This window comes from Callionymus lyra, chromosome 16 (genome assembly GCF_982586985.1).
Source record: "Callionymus lyra chromosome 16, fCalLyr1.hap1.1, whole genome shotgun sequence".
Lineage (NCBI taxonomy): Eukaryota > Metazoa > Chordata > Actinopteri > Syngnathiformes > Callionymidae > Callionymus > Callionymus lyra.
The window spans coordinates 1,307,932-1,329,213 of NC_141833.1; the positions used below are offsets into that span (position 1 = coordinate 1,307,932).

Genomic DNA, 21,282 nt, shown 5'->3' on the forward strand with positions numbered 1-21,282 from the left:
ACCTACCTTCTCGTAAGCTCGCCCCCGGATTCATGGGATCCTATGCCATCGCCAAGGTGGTGAACCCTGTCGCGGTCCGCCTACGCCTCCCCAAGGAGAAGCGCATTCACCCCACGTTCAGTGTTCACGGTACTCAAGATCCTCAACTCTCTGCGGGTTGGTCGGGGCTACCTGATTGAAGAGTTCAATGCTCGAACTAAGAAGAATGTAACATCTTCCAAAACTCAGAGCTAAGGCTAATTTGCGTTGTATTGTTGTTTTCGTTGTCTGTTTTGTTTTTGTTTGGGGTTTTGGTCTCTTCTGCTTTTTCGTCCCGTGTTCCCCGTGTCCTCCTCTCATAAGCTACATGGTGGGCTCATTTGGAAACAGTAAAATACTTTCTGCTCCTGGGTTTCCTTCCGCACCATGACAAGGTCATTAATCATGACGTTGCTCTGTTTTAAAGTAATTCCCCAAAAAAGATCTCTCCCGTCTGAAATCTCACCAAACGAGATTAAGGTTTAAATTAAACATTCTGATGTCACTCTGTTGGAGATGTCCTCCTCTAGAATCCCTAAATGAGTTAAGAACCTACATGTTAATCGTGAAACAAAATAAATATTCATGTAAACATGGTGAGAGTTACTTCTGCCTTTAGGGTTTTTGTAATGTGTACATTAAGCAGCAAACCTCATTTTTATTATTTGTTTTTAATGTAAAAAATGGGAGTTTTAGGGGTGAGTTTGAAATTTACCTGAGTCCTTGAATGCAATTCGTGTTTTTGTGAACAATCAGAGCAGAGTGGGCGTGGTTGTTCGGACGAGACTTCTTCTCAGCCAAAACATCGCATTTTAAGTGGGCGGGGCTTCACGAATTTACTAATGTAAATATCTTCAACAAATGAGAGACTTTACTTTACTTCCAGAACTCATTTCTTACAAGAAATTAAATGGCCTATATAAAGACTAGCCTTGCATTGTCTACATGATCATCTGATGCAAAAAGATGATGCAATATTTTGTATCAAGCTCTGTCTATTTAATGTCAAGATATGCTGACGTTGAGCCAAGTGTGGACCATACTTATAAGTAGCCAGGATCTGCAATGATTAGTTGATTAATCAATTAGTTGCCAACAACTAAATTAATTATCTAAAACGTTGATAGTTTTCTTTGAGTTCTTTTACAAAAGAAAAACCCCACATTCTCTGACGTTAATATTCTAAATTGTCAACTGTTGATCATGACAAAACAAGAAATATTAGGTGGTGTCTTGGGCTTTAGGAAACAGTGATGAATTTTTCATCATTTCTTACATTGTACGGACCAAACTACATATCGATTTATCACACTGTATACTGTGAAAAAGACCCACATGAGTCAAACATTATCAGGTATAATTATGCATCATCACCCAAAATGAGACTTGGAAGTCGTTTAGCTCAAATAAACAAATTTACTTGACAAATAATGAACTCTATTCCACACAGTCATGAACAAAAGAATGCATGCACAAGAATCCTTTTATTCAGTAAAATTAAATATTTCACAGCATCATAAAATAAAAAACTAAAAGGAATAGTGTAACCCGAGAGTGCATTGGGAGAACCTAAGAATGTGCAGTGTAAAACTAACTGTAAAACTTACATCTTCAATGCCATCTGTATGGCTTTTAAGCATGCAAACAGACCTTAAGATCATGGACTTTGGAGGACATTCTTTTGTTTGCATAATCCAGCTCGAGAAAGATCTCGCGAAAGACCTCAAATGTATATTTCAGTTTATTAGGGTACCTTAGTTCCAAGGCATAGATAAGGCCCATCAGATAAGTGCAAGCATGTGCTACATCTGGGATACCAAAAAGGACTTCTGCTCCCTCAATGGCTATTCCAGTTTGCGTGGGGAGACCATCCCTGACTTTGCTGTCCTTTGCCAAGGACAAATGTAGTAATAGCTTCTTGGACAGATGCAGTATCGTCCTCATTAGAAACCTGTGAAATATACCAGAGAGAGAATAATGAAATATTCAACTTATAAGTCAACACCAGAAGTTATTTGCTGCTATTGAGTAATTTGAAGTTCTTTCTCCACTGCGGATTACTTTTAACATTTTTGAGTTCATCTTGATGAGACTGAACACATTCTTTAAAGTATGTGATTTTGATATAGAAGTGTAAACAACCTTTGCATTACACATATCCCAACAACACACAGCATGATCATGGAGTGACTTTTGTGTACAAATTATACATAAGTGTATACAGTCCCCAGCCACTCCTTTAGAAATACCTGTGCAATTAAATGCAATCCAATACAACAGCTCTGCTATACGTTCAACTTTTAGGAAGCTTCTACATTTTCAGTTTGTGTTTGTCAGAAAGGTAAAAATAGAATTATCACTTTCTGACAATGTCAACAAAACCCCTAAAATGTATCAGCTTAGTAAAAATACACTTTATGGCAGAACTGTTGTATTGGATTGCATTAGATTGCACACATGTGGCTGGTGAGTGTAGATCAATATTACAGATTATATTGCTAAAGCATATTTTTCTGGGGCATATGCAAGTTGCTTAATGAGCAAGTTTATTTTAATTTTATTTCTGCAATAATATGAAAACCGGACACTGGTGCCGCAATTGGCAGGCCCTATCTATTTTCTGGCTGAGCCATAGCGTGGAAAAACTACATACAATATGATGAAAATTGAAAAGACAGTAATTTCTCATTCAACCAGCTACTTGAAAAACTTAATTCTTACCTTAAAGTTCAGTCCACTCCACCATAAACCTTGGAAATGTGACACACCGCTGTTTTCATGCAGGAAGTACCCAGAATGCATGTGTCAATTGGTGGGATTATGGAGAAATGTAAATGAAACACGTTTGTTGTTTGTTGAGTGTTTGAACGTCAGAAGATCGACTGGTATAACTGAATAATGCTTGTAAATTAAATAAACAAACAATGTATTGTATTTTGAACAAATGCATATTAATTCCAAACAATGTATTTTTATGTAAAGATACAAATTAAGAATTGTATTGTTCATTTCACACATTTTATTTATGTTAGATTTACAAATGCTCAGAATCCTTTTTTTTCTGGACCTGCACATGCTCGAATGAATGCATTGAAAATGACCTATTCATTGATTAAAATTAATTTTCTGTTGCTTATTTTTTTTCGCCTATCCCATTTTCTTAGGGAGAAAACTATCAACAGGACACCAGTCTGTCACAGGGCATACAGAAGGGCCACAACATTGCAGCGAACCTACAACCTAGTCCCTGTCAGGCGACCACGCTAACATCAAAAAGGTCCAGGACGACTTGGAAATGAAATTGAGAAAAGAGTAAAATGCGTTTATCACTCAATTAAACAAAAAATGAATAAAGCGGTTTCTTAAGGACATTAAGGCTGATAGATGATCATTGTGTCAGGTCTGATAATATTCCGAGGGAAAAAAGCGACAACGACTAATGTTATTAAAATAAGAAGAGGTTGTATTTGCACCATCCTCTCCTGCCCTCTGCCACAGCATTCTCATCTGCTAACTATCATCAATCAACACACCCACCAGTCGTCTCATTTTCACCTCCCCCGGCTCATGGTTGTCATTTTTTTGCATGTGTGTATGCTGGGGTGACTGCTTATATCATTACATTCTTATGAAGCTTGTTTACAAGGGGGGCTTTGACAGTAGAATATTAAGTAAACTGATAGTTTTACATCAGTTCATTATGAAAACAAGTGCATTTTCAGAGTTATGTGCTCCCAACAGAAGTTAAACTGAGCATCATCAGTACACACATGAGGCAACATTACATAAGCAGTTTCAGCTTCAATGCCCTGGCTAGGCAGAACAATTATTATTATAAATCAAAATTGAAAATGAATAAGCAGTTAATTTATCTTAAATATTACAGAGTATATGGCCTTGATTACATAGAAATTAGTTGCTTGAGGATATAGATTGAAAGATTTGATTCAATAATTGTCTTCCCTGACTTTTTCTACATAGAAATGCAAACACATATACCCACCTTGACCCTTGGACATTATAAAACTTAAATAGAAATAGTTTGACATTGGGAAACTACTTCTAAGTCTAATATAAGTCCTCGTTGTTTTCTATCTTCGTTTTTTTTTCTTTATTTAACTAATAAGATTTATTACATTTTTCATACTAGTAGGTGGTACTTATTGCTTAACGTAATTAAAAATTAAACCTTGATAAAAAAAAAAAAACAATAGGATTTTTCCTATTAAAATCAGATTTGAATGATCACATGTATTCAAAAATGACTTGAATGCAGACATTCAAATCTGATCTTAAACAAGAATTTCGATCTCCTAAAAATACAATTGTGTGAGTTACAGTATATGTGGTTCATTTTATCTTATCTTATCTTCACCTACATTTGTCAGCTATCTACATATTTCAGTTGTTGCTTTTCTTGTTGTCATTCAATGGTACTAGTTGTTGTGCATTGAGCTGTAGCAACCTTGCTTAAGTCTGTCATCTGAAAAGATCTGCTTTAGACACAGGCATTTAATGTTATCCCCGCTTCCCTGCTATTTGCTTTTGTGTCCCAATTTCTTTTCCCTTTCGTTTCAGCCTGATTTGCTTCCCCTCCACTAAAGCGAAGTGAGTTTGCACAAACAGGTTGTGTTGGGGTCCCACCTGCCTGCACTTCTAAGCTGATCTGTCAGACAACTGAGGTGCTGTGGAACATGTTAAACAGGCTGTTAGTATTCACTGACTCGCCCCCAAGATGTTCAGACTCACATTTAAAGTGACCAAGGTCTCCCAATCATTCACATTCTCTTTGTAGAGAAGCAGAGTAGCAACTACTGTGTCTCTATTGTCACATACCACAAGGGCAACATTTGAATGTTAGGTGAATTATGGAAGAGGTTAATATTAACAATTCATCAATTGTTTTTTAGTCTTCGCAACCAATTGTGGTCTAGGTTTTCATTAATTTTCATACCACATTCTAGTATATTACACTTGTCAAATCAAATGTTGAGTATTAAATAAAGCAGTTGAGAGTTTTTGATACAGATATTGACACTGTAACAGTGTTGACAGCAGATGCGTTATTGTGGCCGCCTTACTTGCACTGGCATTGCATCAACCTCTCTCATGAAAGATGGTGAGAAATGTCAGTGCTTAACAAGTGGCACTTGGAATTTTATAATTAACTAGAGCTAGAGTGCTATCTAGTGGTCTTTGAAAATGAGGAGATGTTACTCGAAGCATCATTAGCTGTTTCATCAAACCTCAACAAGCCATTACTGCTTTTTAGAACAATATTGATATTGCGACAGTAAACTTGTATTTAATACAGTTTAGTTGTACATACTATATATGTACATATACATATAAGAATATTTACATATATATATATATGTAATGAATTCGACCTCACAGGATTTTTATTAAAATAAAACCTTGTGACTGGGTATCATCTCCACTTTCCCTGTACCTTTCGTGGAGAAGAGTATATGCAATTTCAAATCCTACACCCAAAAAAAGATCAGGCCATGATCAACATGAATGTTTTTACAGATATAGTCCTTCACTAGATACTGAAAATGTACTTCCTGGTTGCCATAATTTTACACATTGATAAAGGAAAAAAAGGCACCAAAGCACTCAGGGACATTCATCAGGGTTCTTATGAAAAAAAAACTTTCATCAGTTTGACTTTTTTTTTTTCTCAGGTTATATGTTTCACTGACTACAGAAATCCATGTGCTTTTAATTATTATTGTTTCATATATTCCTTCGTTCCAACACACATGGAAACGCACGACATGTCTAGGGGAATCACACTAGGGTATGGCGCCTTCAGCTTAAGAGTGAGAATGAGAGTTAGTGAGTTAAGTGAAAATCTGTGTTATGTGCCTTACTGTGCGCGTGGTGGAGGATGTTATCTTGCTCTGCAAAATGAAATCCAGAAGATTGACCTTCACTGGTGAGGAGTCCAGACGACTGCTTGTATGCAGGAATTAACGGCGTCTCACTTTAAAATGAATCGATGCCACCAGAATTAATTGAAAATGAGAAAGTGAATTGGTGTAAATATTAGCAATATTAGCAGAGATAGGACAGTCAAGAGGAGACGGTTTTATTTCTAGAGCAGGTTTTAAAATGTGTTTCACTTTAATGTGATTTCAAATATCAAGTCCAACTAAAGGCTCTTCTTGATGACGATGAATTATTCGGGTCACTACACATATTATAGTGAATAATGAATTGTAGGTCACACGAATCTATGAACATGTAATGAGAAAAAAAAAGACGAGAAGTGACATATCAACGCGCAAAATGCCTTTCATGCAACAGTTACATGACTTTTTTCCAAACTGTTTTCCATTAGTAATGAAACCAAAGCTACATTATTTACTCGTCTGCTGCGGCTGAGTTAATCTAATGTGATTCAGGAGTAAAGTTCAGTGGCTGAAGAGCCGCGGGGCCAGCCTGGCCCTGCTTTGTGCATTTGATGAGACAATAGCTATGAACAACGGATTAGGCCGAAACTTTGTAACAGCAGCAATACAGGTGTGCGTGACAACAAAGGCTTACCATTTTACCAAGTGCTTGATGAATGTTGTCAGATGACTTTATAAACAAAATGATTTGTCATTACTTTTTTTTCTAATGTTACAGTAGCAACTAAGAGACAACCCATGAGTATGAAAGAATTTGTGCTGCATTTAGAGGTGGTTAAACAACATTTGGTTAGTGTTAGTATTATAAGTGTGTATTTAGTGTGTCACCTTGGCTTCTGTGCTGCGTTCACATTCTTATTTTTTCTCATCTGAGCTACTTAAATCATTTGGTACATTTGTTGTCATTAACATTTTTATTTGCATGTGTGCACTCCATGAACAATATTGTCTCCTGACATTGGCATATGCTCCCAATAGGATTTGAGTTCCCAAAGGAAGGAACCAAACAAAACAGCATCTGTCTTTTGCTGTTTTAATATAGCAGTGTTCTGAGTGCAAACTTATACAAACGATATGAGGAGGTAGCCACTACGTCACAACTGTTGGAAGTGTTCCCGAAAGCCTCATTAGGGACTGCAGATTGTCTTTAAATGGTCTGACATTTTCAGTGTGTTATTCATGGAGAACCAGTACAAAACAACCACGTTTGGATTGTACTAACCTTTCAACAATCATATATATTGTAAGGCTATTATAAATGCAGAGATTTGGAGAATCCAGATTATATGTAAGTGGTACAGAGAATTGTTAACAACCAGAATGTTTCTACTGGGAGCACAACAAACTAGTGATGGGTTGATGATGCCTCATGAGCCAACCGATGCTGTATTATGAGGTTTCATTGGATAAGTAGGTCAGAGACAAACATTCTAAAGCAGTGCCATCCAGCGGCCTTTCAAAATGAAGACATTTTATATTAAGATGAAGCTGTATCATGAGGCCTCATCATCCCATTGCTATTACAAACACTTCACAAAGGAACAAAGAAGATGGAATGACATGAAAACAAATTGTAGAAATGTGGAATTTACTACCATTAAAGTCCCAGTATCCAAAAATGTACCTGAACCAACACCTCCAACAAACACTGTAACAAAGTAAATTATGCCAAGATAAGCGAGAGCAGGATCAACATAGGATAAATATCGTCCCAAAATAAAAAATAAAAAGGGGTATAGAAGGTACCTTGTGATGTAATTAAATGAACTACTGAACACATAGAGATGTTATATAACTATATGTTATGTATGAGAAACATGAACAAGACTCATATTTGCAGTGCTTGTTTTTAAGGTCTTTGCCCTCTCTTGTTTTATTTAAACTGAAACATATAACAAGCGTCCAGGTTGCCTTGGTTTTTTTAATGAAGTAACCTGCAGCTCAATTGCCCTACTTAACTTCAACTACTGATATTTTCACTCATTTCTTTCAGTACCCGCTCTCCAGTTAAAAAAATGATTGCCTTGTTTATTGGCTCCGGGGCGATGATCACATCTGGCCATAGAGATGTTCCTGTGATTTATTGGACGAATTTCCACCGACTCCCTTGATAAACCTGCAAGTGACAGAGGCGGAGTGGAGGTGGCCACTAATGGTGCCTGGAAGTGGGTGGGCTTTGGCCTCATTTGTCAGAATGTTCTTGTTTAGGTTCCTTGTCAGCAGCTGTTAGTGGCAATTGCTTTTTTTTATTCGAATGGCGTTTCACCATCTTGCTTCTTGTGTGGCCCCATGACAGTTGCTAACTAGGGCTAGGTTGACAAATTGAAAAAAAAGTGGGAAGTTGAGTCCAGCTCTGTCGGTTCCAATGTATTTATCTTTAGCATTTTTATTGTCTTTTCTCTATATTGATATTGTTTTATTTCTTTTCTTTTTCTTTTCTCATTTAATAATCACAATAACTTCAAGGCGAGGGGAAATCTGACCTAATACAAAGAATACCATGATCTCAATTAGCTACAATAAAAAAAAAAAAACATGAATGTACTCTTTTGGAAAACCCATATTCGTTTGTGTATATGCTACTGTAAAATGAATAAATAGAAATAATAATCATCTGTGATAAAAAAAATTCTTTACCATGTTTAACATTTCATTTACTTCATTGAAGTAACGTGAACACCACTGTTTTTCAAATTTAGAAAATGTGTTACATTGTGCATGATAAGTGATAATTAGGTGAATAATTTCACTCTGAATTCAAACTCTCGCCGGATGGAGTTCACCTTGCTCTGGGCGTTTCCCGCCTGGGAATCCTGAGACACAAAGCAAGACTGTGCTGTCCTTCTGGAATCTGTGGCTCAGTTATAATGCTGTGTGCAAAAATGTACCGTATTCTCTACACTTTTGTAAAGTTAACTCTGGTGCTTTACTACATTTATAAATATATGTATACTGTATATATTCAAATCTTGCCCAGGATGATTAACTTCACTGTGTATTAAAACAGATCACAGTGTGAATTTTTATTCCAGAACACACATTTATGATGATTACAAAAGTAGTTTTAAAGCTTAACGTTTTAAAGTTTCTGCTTTAAAGTATATCAGATTATAGGGTTCATAGTCAGTAAGTAAGTTATTTTTATTTGTAAAGCTCCTTTCACAGACCAGGGTCATAAAGCATTAGCCAACAGAACAATACACAGTTAAAAATACATACACATTTAAAAACTTTAAAAAGGGTAACAGAGACAAACATAGTAGCCCATAGTGGTATCTTTTGTATCAAAAACGATATTAAATTATTTTGTTAAATGTTAAAAAATGGCCTAATAACCTAACTCCACCAGCAATTTACCTTTGATTGACATTATCCGAAAAAATAATGACTGTGTTTTCATCCTGTGTTGCCAAAAATATGTCTTTAAAACTTTGTTTCCATATAATGCCTTTAATATCCATAGTATAGTAATGTAATCAGCAGTACACACATTTTGTCAGCAATTTTGAATTTATATCGATGCCAACATTCTTTGTTTACATTGAAACTCCCGAGTCGGACTGGAAGGTCTTCTAAAGGAGCATCTTAGATGTTGCATTTTTCAACTTGGAACACAATGAGATAACATGAGATAACTTCTTATAGACCCTTTAAATGTGAAAGCTCAGAGAATGTTATTTTTTATTAAATAGTTTATATATTTAGTGACCTCTCTAGCTAATATAGTACTCCTTATAAGGAGCAGTAAATATAAATACTACACTACTACTAATAATAATAATGCAGATACTATATAAGTAATAACTTTCCCAATGTTTTTAGAAGACGGTGTTTATTTTCACTGAATAATGTGTTCATCATCGGAAGTGTACTATTCTGACAACCTGTACAAGGAACAGGAGCACATTTATTTCAGACAATTTACAATAATTTACAAAATGTTGACCAATGAACATAAGAAGATACCAATGTTACCCAAACAATGTACCAGTCCCACACCAGCTAAAAACAGCTGAAACAATCCTCACCTGTTTTAGGGTCAATTGAGAAGTAGGGTTTTCCCTCCAGGATGCTATAGACGATCTTAGCGCTGTTTCCATATGTGGGATCATCTGCATCTGAAGCCAAAACCTGAAGAACTGAAGTTCCTGCACGCAAAGGAGAATCAAATTAGTCACAAATTGTAACATTTTCCCCACTTCCGAAAAAAAGGAAGTAGACCAACTGGATTAGTTATATTTTAACTGAATGATGGCAACACAGATATGCTATAAAAATGTCAATCAACGCAGACCATTCATTTTAATGAATCTTTACCACTTTCACTGTGTCTGATTATGAGGAAGATCCTGGAAAAACAATAATGGTAAATTAACCGTTTTTCTTTAGACATTTTCCTTCAACCACATATTACTTAAAAAACAAAACATTTTTTGTCATAATTAATGATTGACCTAAGATCCCAAAATTCCAAAAATCTGTGGGTCGCTGCAGTTCATTGACATCGTTGATGTAAAACCTAACTGAGAACATTTAGAAAGTCCTGAAAGGGACACGTGTCTAGAGATCTGCAGAAGTAGGGGAGCATATAAAGTCATCTTGAAATTGTTTTCCTTTGTAACTTTAATGGAAACACATTTATCCTATCCTTTCTTGTTTCCTTGTGGAACTTCCTGTTCTTTCCACGTCGACTTTCAACCACATCTTCCCCAGCAAATGGTGCCAGAGTGTCAACAATGGTATACAGTAAATTTTGCTTGAAGCTCTCCTCCTTTCGTTTTCCTGGATTACCTTTGGATGTTTCTTAGTTCATCTAGTGCCTTGCCTACTTGTTGACGTATTAGTTAGGGTTTGTGTTTATCCTGACCACTGCTCTCTTGGTTTTTCCTTCATGGACAAAAAGCTAGTTAAGAACGCCAAAAACAAGAAAAAAGTTGTCATCTGTCTGAGAAAATAAACTACTGTAAAAGAATCAGGCACATGTGCCCCATATGACAAAAATCTCAATCCAGCTGATTAAAAGGAGCCAGTGCTGCTGGCACCTGAAGGAACCAAGTCACTGCATTAAAAAAAAATGCTTTGTCAATGATAATGATACAAAGAGATTCATGCAACTGGCATATATTCTTTGGATGTTTTTGGATTTGTTTTTAATTATTTATTATTATAATTTTTATTTACATGATTTACATATCATTTATATTCATCCCCAGGGAAATCACATCCATTTAACTTTGCCCATCAATTTGGTCCTGAAATTCATTTTCAGTCCTAAAAAAAAATCATTTTAGTAATTGAAGAACATTATGAATTTATATGCTTATATGTAATGTATTGTGTTTCAATCAACATTCAGTTACAATAAACTTAAAATGTCTTCAGGTAAATATGACCATAACAAAACAATTATGCAATCATCTTTATCATTTGGTTCGCTTCTAATTTAGCTCTAATTGAAACAGTAAAGCCAAAGCAGTTGTGTTATTTCTTTCAGAAAGATTAACGCTCAATTCTTTATTTTCCTTTAGTCAATCCCCAGAATCCGATCTCCATCCCTTATGAGATGTGATGTGATTCAGTTATAGAATTCTCTAAATAATTTAACAGATAACTGCATATGGTATCTTTTGGTATTTTTCCGACATAAATACAAGCTTTTCACAGTTTGGATTATTTGTTTGCTGACAAAGGAAATTAGACTGAACAATGACTGTGAGGTGAGACTTCACGCAGAAGGGATATGAAGGGAAAGAAGGATGCGACTGAGAGAACTTCACAGAGCATAAAGAGACAAGTGGGGGAGATGAAACGCATTGTGACAGAGATGAAGACACTGAATTACTCAGAAATGTACTAAGAATTGTTTCCTACTAAAAACATGCTCGGAGTCAAATCCAGAAAATGCAGCTTGCATAAAAATATTCAAATGTATAATGTATTAGTGCTTTTAGAAAATATTGCTTTTAGGAGATACAGTATGTCTGAACACATGAGGAATCTGCTATTTAATGTGAGCCTGTTCAGATAAAATTTAGTATAACTGGCTGACTTTTTTTTTTTTACTTTCCGGAACCACTCACATTTTTTTGCTTTTGTTGCAGCTGCCTGATCAAATTTTAATATTAGATGTGTCTGTTATCTTATGTAATTAGACAAGGCAGGATTTGGGACAGCAACCATCATTTTGTCACTTGTTATTCAGCCACTAAACACATTTCGTAATGGCAGATTTTGATCAGAACTCAAACACAGCTGTCTTTTTTTACACACAACTTGGAATTGGGAGAATCAGACTGACACTGTTCTAACCCTGTCATCAAATACTTTCACATACTTCCAACTCCTGCAGGGATTGGTCAATCTGAAGAGAGGAAAGGTGACGAAGATGTTATACAGGGTGATCCAGACGAGTGTAAGAGTAAAAGGTGTGATATCGAAGGTGAGAAGGAGGGAGAGGGATAATGTGATTGGGAGAAGAGAGAGAAAATGGGGAACATCATGGAGATGTGAGGGAAAAAAAAACATGCAGCTGGACTATTTTCTTTTGTGGTAGGGGGTGGATATGCTTTTTAAATGATTAACAATTGAGCTTTCTTACCAATGTCAGACATCTCTGGAACCGTGGCAGAGAAAGGTCCATCAGGAAAAGTTGGGGCATTGTCATTGACATCCTGGACTTTAATGATGAACTCTGATTCTGCCTCCAGGGATTGGTTGGTCCGTCGGTCGATGGCCCTTGCGTGTAGAACATACTGTGACTTCCTCTCACGGTCCAGACTCTTGGCTGCGTTGATGTCACCCGTGGTCTCGTCAATGATGAAGATAGACCCGGCCCCATCCCCAGATAAGATGTACCGCACCGTGCTGTCGCCCTTGTCCGAGTTTGAGTGGAGCTGGATGAAGGAGAAAATGAGTGTATTGTATCCTTGTCAGCCACTTTAGAACAGAGTAATAGCTAACTGCCAGGATGAGTGGTCAGCTAATGGTGAGAGCCGAACAATGGTAGACACAAACGTCCAATCAGGGCAGGCGGGTCCAGAGTAGTGAATGACTGTAGTCTGACAGCGTGTACAAGAGGTTCACATTCTGATAGAAGCTGCTGTCAGAGGAAATGAAAAATAACATGGCAGAACACATTCCTTGGCAAACAGTCATTTCAGAGCTGGACATGTGACTGGGCCAATATAAAAGAAATTAATAGGTGAAAGTTTCTAAAGTCTGAAGCCACAAATGTGTCTTGTTAACTTCAACAACTACTGGGCTAGTTTTCTTTCTTTCTTTTAGTTTTGTTAATGTTGTAAAAATGTGATGTTTGATCTATTTCTATCTTTAATTGATTATGAGACTAATTTCCCGAAAGAGATCTCCAGAGGGATCAATAAAGTCAATCTTATCTAATCTACCTATATAGATGTTGTTTTTCTTCTCTTTGATGTGAAAAAAGAAGTGAAAGAATTAACATTATATGACTTTATTTTGTAAGAAATATTTTTTCTTTTAAACTGTTGTCTATTTCATGGAGCAATTTAGTGAAAGCTTGAAATAATTAATGAAAAAGGCTTAAAGTATTTTTGACCCAACAGGTGATTTCATGGCATTTTACTTTGTTTCCATGCATGTCAGAAATTCAACCAAGCACCTTGCTCTTATGCTGAATGGTGCGTGATGCCAGAGAGAAGGTCAAGTTACACCTAAAATCATGCCCTTTATATGTTAATTTTATGACTTTTAGATTGTGGATTTCTTAATTATAAGACATTGTTTAATAAGTTCTATAGATATCCTTAGAAGCCTAGAAGTACAACATTATTATTAGTGCAAAACTGTCGTCATAAGGGTCTAAGTTTAAGTAACTCAGAAGATAACTAAGCTTATGCAACATCTGCATCGGTTCAATAAAATGAATGGAGCTTTTTAGCTGGCACATAGTATTCTGTAATTGTTTAAGAAGAAGTATCTTGTTAGATTACATATCAGACGTTAGACAAAGATTTAGTCCCTCATGAAAGTCTGATACTGTTTCTCCAGGAAAATGATAAATGTTTTTCTTCTCAGTGTATGAATAATCACGACAATTCTTAATTGTATCATGAAATGTATGTATGAGCTTTAATTATATAAAACATTTAGAATAAATGTCTACTTTAATCTTTTGATGATTTGTTTCTATATCTCTATCGAAACATCATAGTCGATAACATTAAGAATGAACTAAACCCTGATTTTGACACGTGCTGTGTTCAATCACAAGTACAAGTGCCACAAACCATAATTATGTGATAAGCTTAAGTGCTGAAATTTAAACCAATTAACTTGGAGCAAATGGGCCAATTAAATATTTATAGATAGGAGCAAGTGCAAAAGTAGATGGCTGAGAAAATGCAGAGTTCAAGTTCCTTCAAGTTCCTGAAAGTGAACATGTTTCTGCTCAAGGACTTGGAAGCACATTATTATTTATTAATCAAATCAGATGAATTAAGTTAAATACTCAAAACATTTGCTTCTTTTTTCCGCCACTTACACTAATAATGCCCACGTTGTACACTTTTTTACTGGTAGCTGGAAGACGGATTGCTGAGTGATTTATTAGGATCACAGACACTTGTTTGTATAACATATTGCGTTTTAATTAGTTTGCTGTAGTGATGGGCTCATACACTGTCTTCATTTTTAAAGGCCACTATGTGGCACTTGCATTATAATATTTTGTTCTGATCCACATACTCAATTAAACCTGGCATCATATTCAAACCGAGAGGTTCATCTAGTTGCCTTTCACACTGTATCATTATACAGCATCGTCTGACTCATGAGGCCTTATCAAACTTTCACTAATGTTGACAATTTGTAAGATGTATCTGGAACAGCTCAAATGATTCTCAGAAATAGTAACGTTACCTTTGTAGGCAGAATTTAGTAATGCATGCACAGAATCAACCATGGAATTAAAAGGAGTTGATCTGCAAGTTAATTTCCTCCCATTAGAACTTTCATACCAACTGGTCTTACGGTCAAACTAATTTGTTAAATATTAAAATTCCCATTCAAAATGAATTCACATTATTTTCAATTTGTTAAAGCAACTAATGTGTTGATTTAAGTGCATCGTAAAGTAATCATGGGCCTCTATTGTACTCATCACTATGTGTCTGTCTGCATAAAACTCTCTCTTTATTTTAAAATCAACTCAATCAATTAGAAGATGCGCTTAAGCCCCACCCAATGAAAACGCTTCATTTTTCTGGAGCTGAATTTTTTTTACCCCAACCGTGCCAATTCTGCAGGGATTGGTTAAGCATCAAGGTTTGTCACCACGCATCATCAATCAAGGACGTATCCACCTCCAAGGGATTTGTTGTGTAAACAAAGCGGGTCGTCAATCCAGCTGGCTGGAGGAGGAGTGAAGACCATAATTATCATAATGGAGATGCTCATGATGAGCGACTTACAACCTCTTGGAGAGGAAATACTTCAATGATTGAAACGTGAGTATATCAGGAAAGTTGTTTCTTTTTTATATTAGTTGCCTTAAAAGCCACATTAGGGATCACTTGTGACTTGTATACAAAAACTTTCATGACTCTGCGCCGACTGAGCCAAAACAACGTGGGCTGAATTACTTCATTGTGTCATCACATGGTGGGATTTACGACGAACGCTCTTGCGCTCTTGCTATCATACATGCGCTCAACTTCACTGCTGATCAATCAATATTTGTCTGCTCACAACACTGCTGCTTGAAGCCTTTTAAAAATAATTTGAATATCGTTACCATGGAAAGTTTGACTTTATTTGACTTTTTTGTTGACATTCCCTTTAGCACAGCTTTATCTAGTGGATGCATAACGCAACCACAGTCAAGTGTTTGACTGTATCTTTTATTCTATGCGCCTTATAATCCGGTTCGCTCTATTTATGAAAACAGTTCATAAATATGCCATTCATTGAAGGTCGCCTTATAATCCGGTGCGCCTAATAGTGCGGAAAATACGGTACCGTTTCCTTATAAGAAAATAATATTAATGTGAAGTGCCATCAAACTTTATCTGTTCTCACAGAGGGATGGATTTCTTCTGGTGACTGCTTTTACAATTGACATTCCCTGACCAGTCAGTCAATGACTGAGTAGAAATTGTGTTGGCTTGTAGAGTCATGAGGTTATGTAAAGGTAGGAAGTAGATAACAAGTCCTTAAGAAGATGATACTTTTTGACTTTGTCTAGACTCAGGTTCAAGTCTGGATCTGCCAAGACTGCCTACTGTTTAAATGTCTGCACACATGGCTGATTCTCCGTGCTTGGCCGGCCACATTTATTCCTTCTCTGCTGCGACACTGACATAGCGTGACATTGGCACTGCACTCTCCGCTAAGGTGAAGACTAAGACCTGAGGGACTGTCAGAGTGTCCCATCCTTCTCCTGTGTGGGTACATGTGCGTGTCAATGCAAGAGGATGTCTGAAGGTGGAACCAAATGTGCTTAAGGTGCAAAATCACTAGCGTTAAGAGTGAGCGAGGCTTGAACACGCTTGCTGGGAGTTTCCCAGGGGCACTCTGAGTCATTGTTTAGTTGGACGCTGTGACAGCCAGTTTTTTTCCTTAGCAGATGATGCCTCACTTTCTATTGATCGCTCTGAGCTCAACAACAATAACGTTGGAGTGCAAAGCAGAGGCTTAAAAAATGCATGGACACAAAGACACGGGCAGATGATGCATTAAAGAGACAAACAATCCAACAGTATTGGAAAAGAAAGAAAATACATCTCAAGATGCACACAATGTAGCAATTCCTTATCCTAAGTTATCCTAAAACAACAATAGATATTAAACAATGACTAATTTTAGCGAGAAATAGATCAAATGAATTACCAACAATAAACAAAAAAACAAATATGGTTGTCTTAACCTGTCAAGCTATTATAAACCTTCAAGGAGAAGCACTCAACCATTAGTGGCTATAGTGTCATATAATCTACATTTTAGTAACATCTATCAATCTTGTTAGTATACTTTATTATTATACTTTTTTTCCAAAGCCTACATTTTTAGGTTTGTGAGGTACGTAATAAATTATTATTTTACAAAGATTTAATGTATGATTCATGGTTTATTGTTTACATTGTTGAAATAGTTTAGACTCTAGTACCGTGCCAGAAGAATCTGTTAAGGCCACTGTCGGAAGGGAAAAACTGTCTCTTGGAAATTTTGAAAGGACCAGGCTCCAGGCAGTCACTCTCCTTCCTTACTGACCAGGCCGATTGCAAATGTGTATAATACACAAGAAAGCAGACTCAAGTAGGGGGAGATGATCGGATGAAGGTAAGGGGGGGAAAGAAGGTAAGGGTTGTGTTGTGTGTGTATGTGTCGTCAACTATTTCGGAGAGCACATGGACCTGGAAGGGCAAGAGGGAACCCCTCCGGTGGCAGGATACTGCCAAATCCCGAGACAAAGTGACACCGAGAAGCTAAGCCACCCTCAACTAAACAACGGGGTCCAAACCAATCCTGGCAGGACCCAGGCGCGAAGGCTCTCTGCACCAAAACTGGCCATGGGCCAGAACCCCTATAAATAAAAGCAGGCCAAAAGCCAACCATGCCAGGACGGCCAGCCAACCAGCTAACCAGAGGAGACCCCATAGATGCCCCGGACACAAGGCCCCCCCCAACGTCCACCAAAGAGGACAGCAGTGCAACCAAGTACCAGTCAGGTCTTAAGTGATGCCCAGATCATAGGATGCCTAATTTTGATTCCTGATCACTTTCGTTATTATAAGGTAGTGTCGCTGTGCCGATTATTTTATTTTGACATGATGCTTCTGATGCAAAGCGATCAATTCTTATACATTTAACAGGATTAGTCATCATAAATGTTGTTTAAATTATGTCGGTGCATTTTGATTTGTATAGAATGTGTAAGAATGTGGAAAATGTAAATGACAGTCTGGGAAAGATTTGTCGAGAATGCGAGGAGGGATATGAGGCCTTTACATGTATTTGAATAGTAAAAAATTAAACGGCCACTATTTTGTGGAGTAAGTTATTCGGTTTCAAAACGTAACACCTGTGATAAACGATAGACTGCAAAACTGTTATAAATATTTTCTCTCTAACATCAGACTGTGACTCATTAAGTTGCTTGTTTTGGTCACCTTTGTCCAAAAAATAAACTTGTTAACTAGATAAAATCATTAGAATACCATCTCATCTTGTTGAAGAGAAAACTAGCCCCACAAATACAGTGTCATGGTGAGATGTATTTTACATGCACTTAATGTTTGCTTGTTTGCTGGTATTGCAATTTTATTTTTGCATGGAAATTACTTTTTGGGACCCCTGAGCCATGTCATTACTCAATTATTGATAATGTATTTTAGAAACCAAAGAGGTGAGTAAAACACACAATAAAAATGTAAATGTAAATATGTCATATATCAAATGTATTTCATATGCATATCACTATAAAAAGCTCATCCCTGTCACTTTCATTTAATTTCGCTTTAGAAACTATCAAACCAGCCTCTATTGGCTCGGAAGGCAATGAGATGAGCAGCCAGGTGAAGAGCTGGAGCAAATAGAGCAACTGAAGTTGGATCAAAAGCAGAGGGGAAGTGAGGCCATGGCGAAAAGAGATGGAGAGAAGCAAACGGTTGAAGAAGAGGACAGTAAATGAAAATAAAACTGGCAGGAAAGTCACGTCTAGAGATTTCTCCAGGGCTAAATATGTGAAACACTCTCAATGTGAATACTGACACTGTGCTTCACACATTCCAAAATCACATGCTCATCACACCTTTCACTGTAAACTTGGGGGAATCAAGTCTGATTTTGAAGTTACACTTCCGTCAAACTGTATGTTCACTTTTTAAGATGGCACCAAAACCATTTCAATTATTTAAATCGTGTTATTTATTAAGGAGTTGAAAGCAGCAAGAAAATACAATTCAAAATGTATTATGACTTTTAACGAGAAGCAAACTCATTGCCCTTGTTTCCAAAAACATCAGGCAACTATCAATCTATTTGGATTGGAGTGATCACATCAGATACACAATCCTTTACCTTGATAATTGTGAGTAGTTTGAATTGTTAGATTGCAGAATATTAGTTAAAATCTATTTTTTTCCTATACCTTTTTGTTCAATAAATATTATCTGGGCATGATCCTGATTTTTCAGAGGCATTTTTTTTTGTGTCTGAGTGAGTGTGTGTGTCCACCCTGGTCCACACAATGTGTTATAGACTCCCAAACAACTTGGCAAATTGCTTCATAATTAGTATGTAACTGACCTTTCAGCAGAGGTTTTAAGGGGAGTGTAACTTCATCATCACAAAGGAAGAGGGCACAGGGGAACACTTTAAATACGATACATTTAAATCACATTTATACCACAATTAATACATAGTCACTAAGGATGATTTTCATAATTGCACTCCCTTTGGCAATTTCATTCTTTTTTGGGGTTATTCTCCTAACTTTCTAAATCTGTCTTTTGTCTGAGTCATAGTTCTTCCTGCTAAAAACAAGAGTGATGCTTTCTGACGTGCAAGCTGGTGAAAGGCTCATGTTCCACCCAAGCTTAGTGTTGGAAAATTAGGAAGTCATGCATTAAGAACGGAAGCTGCTGTAAGATGCTTTAAAATTCTTAACACTCAACCTCATGAGGACATCTTAAGAAGGATGAGATGCAGTGACGATCCTACTAGAAAGGAAAAGGAAGTGGGTGACTGTGGGTAGCTTACAGACAAAAGAGCCACTGGATTGACTGTTTCTTCAGCCTCACACTGAAACAAAGGGATGAGGAACAATAATCTTTGTTCCAGAAGAAGTCAATAAATACTTCTTTAAAAAAAATGAAAGGTGGTGACTTGATTTAATATTCTCTTTTTGAAAATCCTACACACTTAACCGGAAAGGCGAGTTTTTAGGTTTTGTTTTTGTGTATTTTGTTTTTCAAAATGGTTGAACGTTTCTATTTTGTGTCTTCATATGAAATGGCGATCAGGTTGGGTTTTCACGTAAGTTTCCATTTACAAACAGTTTTTAATTTTGAGATTGGGCATTGTCTGAAATCTGAGTTCATCAATTGTTTCCCCACCGATATAAAGTGTTGCTTTCTGCATCCTATATTAGGGTTGATGTGATGTGTATGTAATTCTATATGATTCTCCAGAGGTGGTGTCAAATTGATGCTATTATAAGGTGTATTCATTTAGTCAGACGTCACTGCTGGCCTAGGGCTGAAATACAAACCACTGCTCAAATGATTGAAGTTAATATCATTTTAACAACTCAGTGAAGAAGCTTACAGTACCATTAGTAAGGTGTAAAATAATGTTGCAAAGTCCATTCTAAATGGAGATAAACATTGTGTGATACAGCGGATTTCTTTCTTTCTGTTTTAATTGAAATGTATTTGTATCTGTCCGTGTTTAACCAGTCAACAGTACATCTTCCAATCCAATTATCCGTATTAAATTATTTACTCAGGCGATTAGCTCTGCGGTTCTTTCACTCACACAATGACAGTGATTTTTAACTTCAAGTCTGCAGCAACTACAGCTCCACAATTTGCCTTCACATTAAGCAATGTGCATGGAAATTCAACCAGGAAATGTTTGCATTTTTCTTGGCTTATTTTATCAAAATTACCTTAATTAATTTTTTCACACTATTTAAAGACCTCTGCTACTTAAAGGAAGTAGGCAGAATCAGGATAAAATAAATATCAATCCTCTTTTCAAATAAATTATTTATGAGCTTAACAATTACATTCATAGTCATCTTTAATTAATTCTTAACCATTGATCAATAAACCAATGAAAAGTCAATCTAAAATAGCTTAAAACCTGTATATTTAATCCCTGTTCAATTGTTTTTGTTAAACTCTGAATTCTATTGGAGCCATCTGTCAAAAGTGGTAAGGCTACAGCTCATCATCAATAGGACAAGCAACATGTAGTAAGATTGAGAGACATGTTTCTGTGTGCCAAAGCGGGCCATTCAATTTGGTGACTAGGTTTTGATGAGTGAGGGTTAAGCAACAGACTTCATCTTTGACTAATGTCAAATAAAAGGTAGATATACAGTATACTTAGACAGAAATAACTTAAATTCAGTGAAAATAGAGGGTTTTCACGCCGATTCATCAAAACTGGAAGCTGCCATCTTCGATTAAATCGCTGTATAAAAAAACAAAATGAACAAAAGAGATCCACATCAACTTGGAAAAACAGTAAATTATTGCTGTGTTTTTGTAAGAATTGGCGGGACTGGGAAAAAGATTTGGTGTTTTGATCAATTGCCAAAAGTTGTACCAGGAAATTAGCGATTGTATTTTGCATCTAC

General features: G+C 36.5%; 2 protein-coding genes across 2 annotated transcripts in view; one reads left to right on the forward strand and one right to left on the reverse strand.

Moving 5' to 3' along the window:
- Positions 1 to 21,282, forward strand: part of cbln12 (cerebellin 12) — a 210,443-nt gene that overhangs the window by 145,474 nt on the left and 43,687 nt on the right. The gene's annotated exons all lie outside the window — the stretch shown is intronic.
- Positions 1 to 21,282, reverse strand: part of LOC148063170 (cadherin-18-like) — a 100,186-nt gene that overhangs the window by 46,603 nt on the left and 32,301 nt on the right. The window contains exons 3-4 of the mRNA XM_087810542.1: positions 12,538 to 12,832; positions 9,968 to 10,087 (exon numbers count right to left, since the gene is read on the reverse strand). Coding sequence (XP_087666668.1) covers positions 9,968 to 10,087; positions 12,538 to 12,832 — 415 coding nt within the window. The remainder of the gene's footprint in view (positions 1 to 9,967; positions 10,088 to 12,537; positions 12,833 to 21,282) is intronic.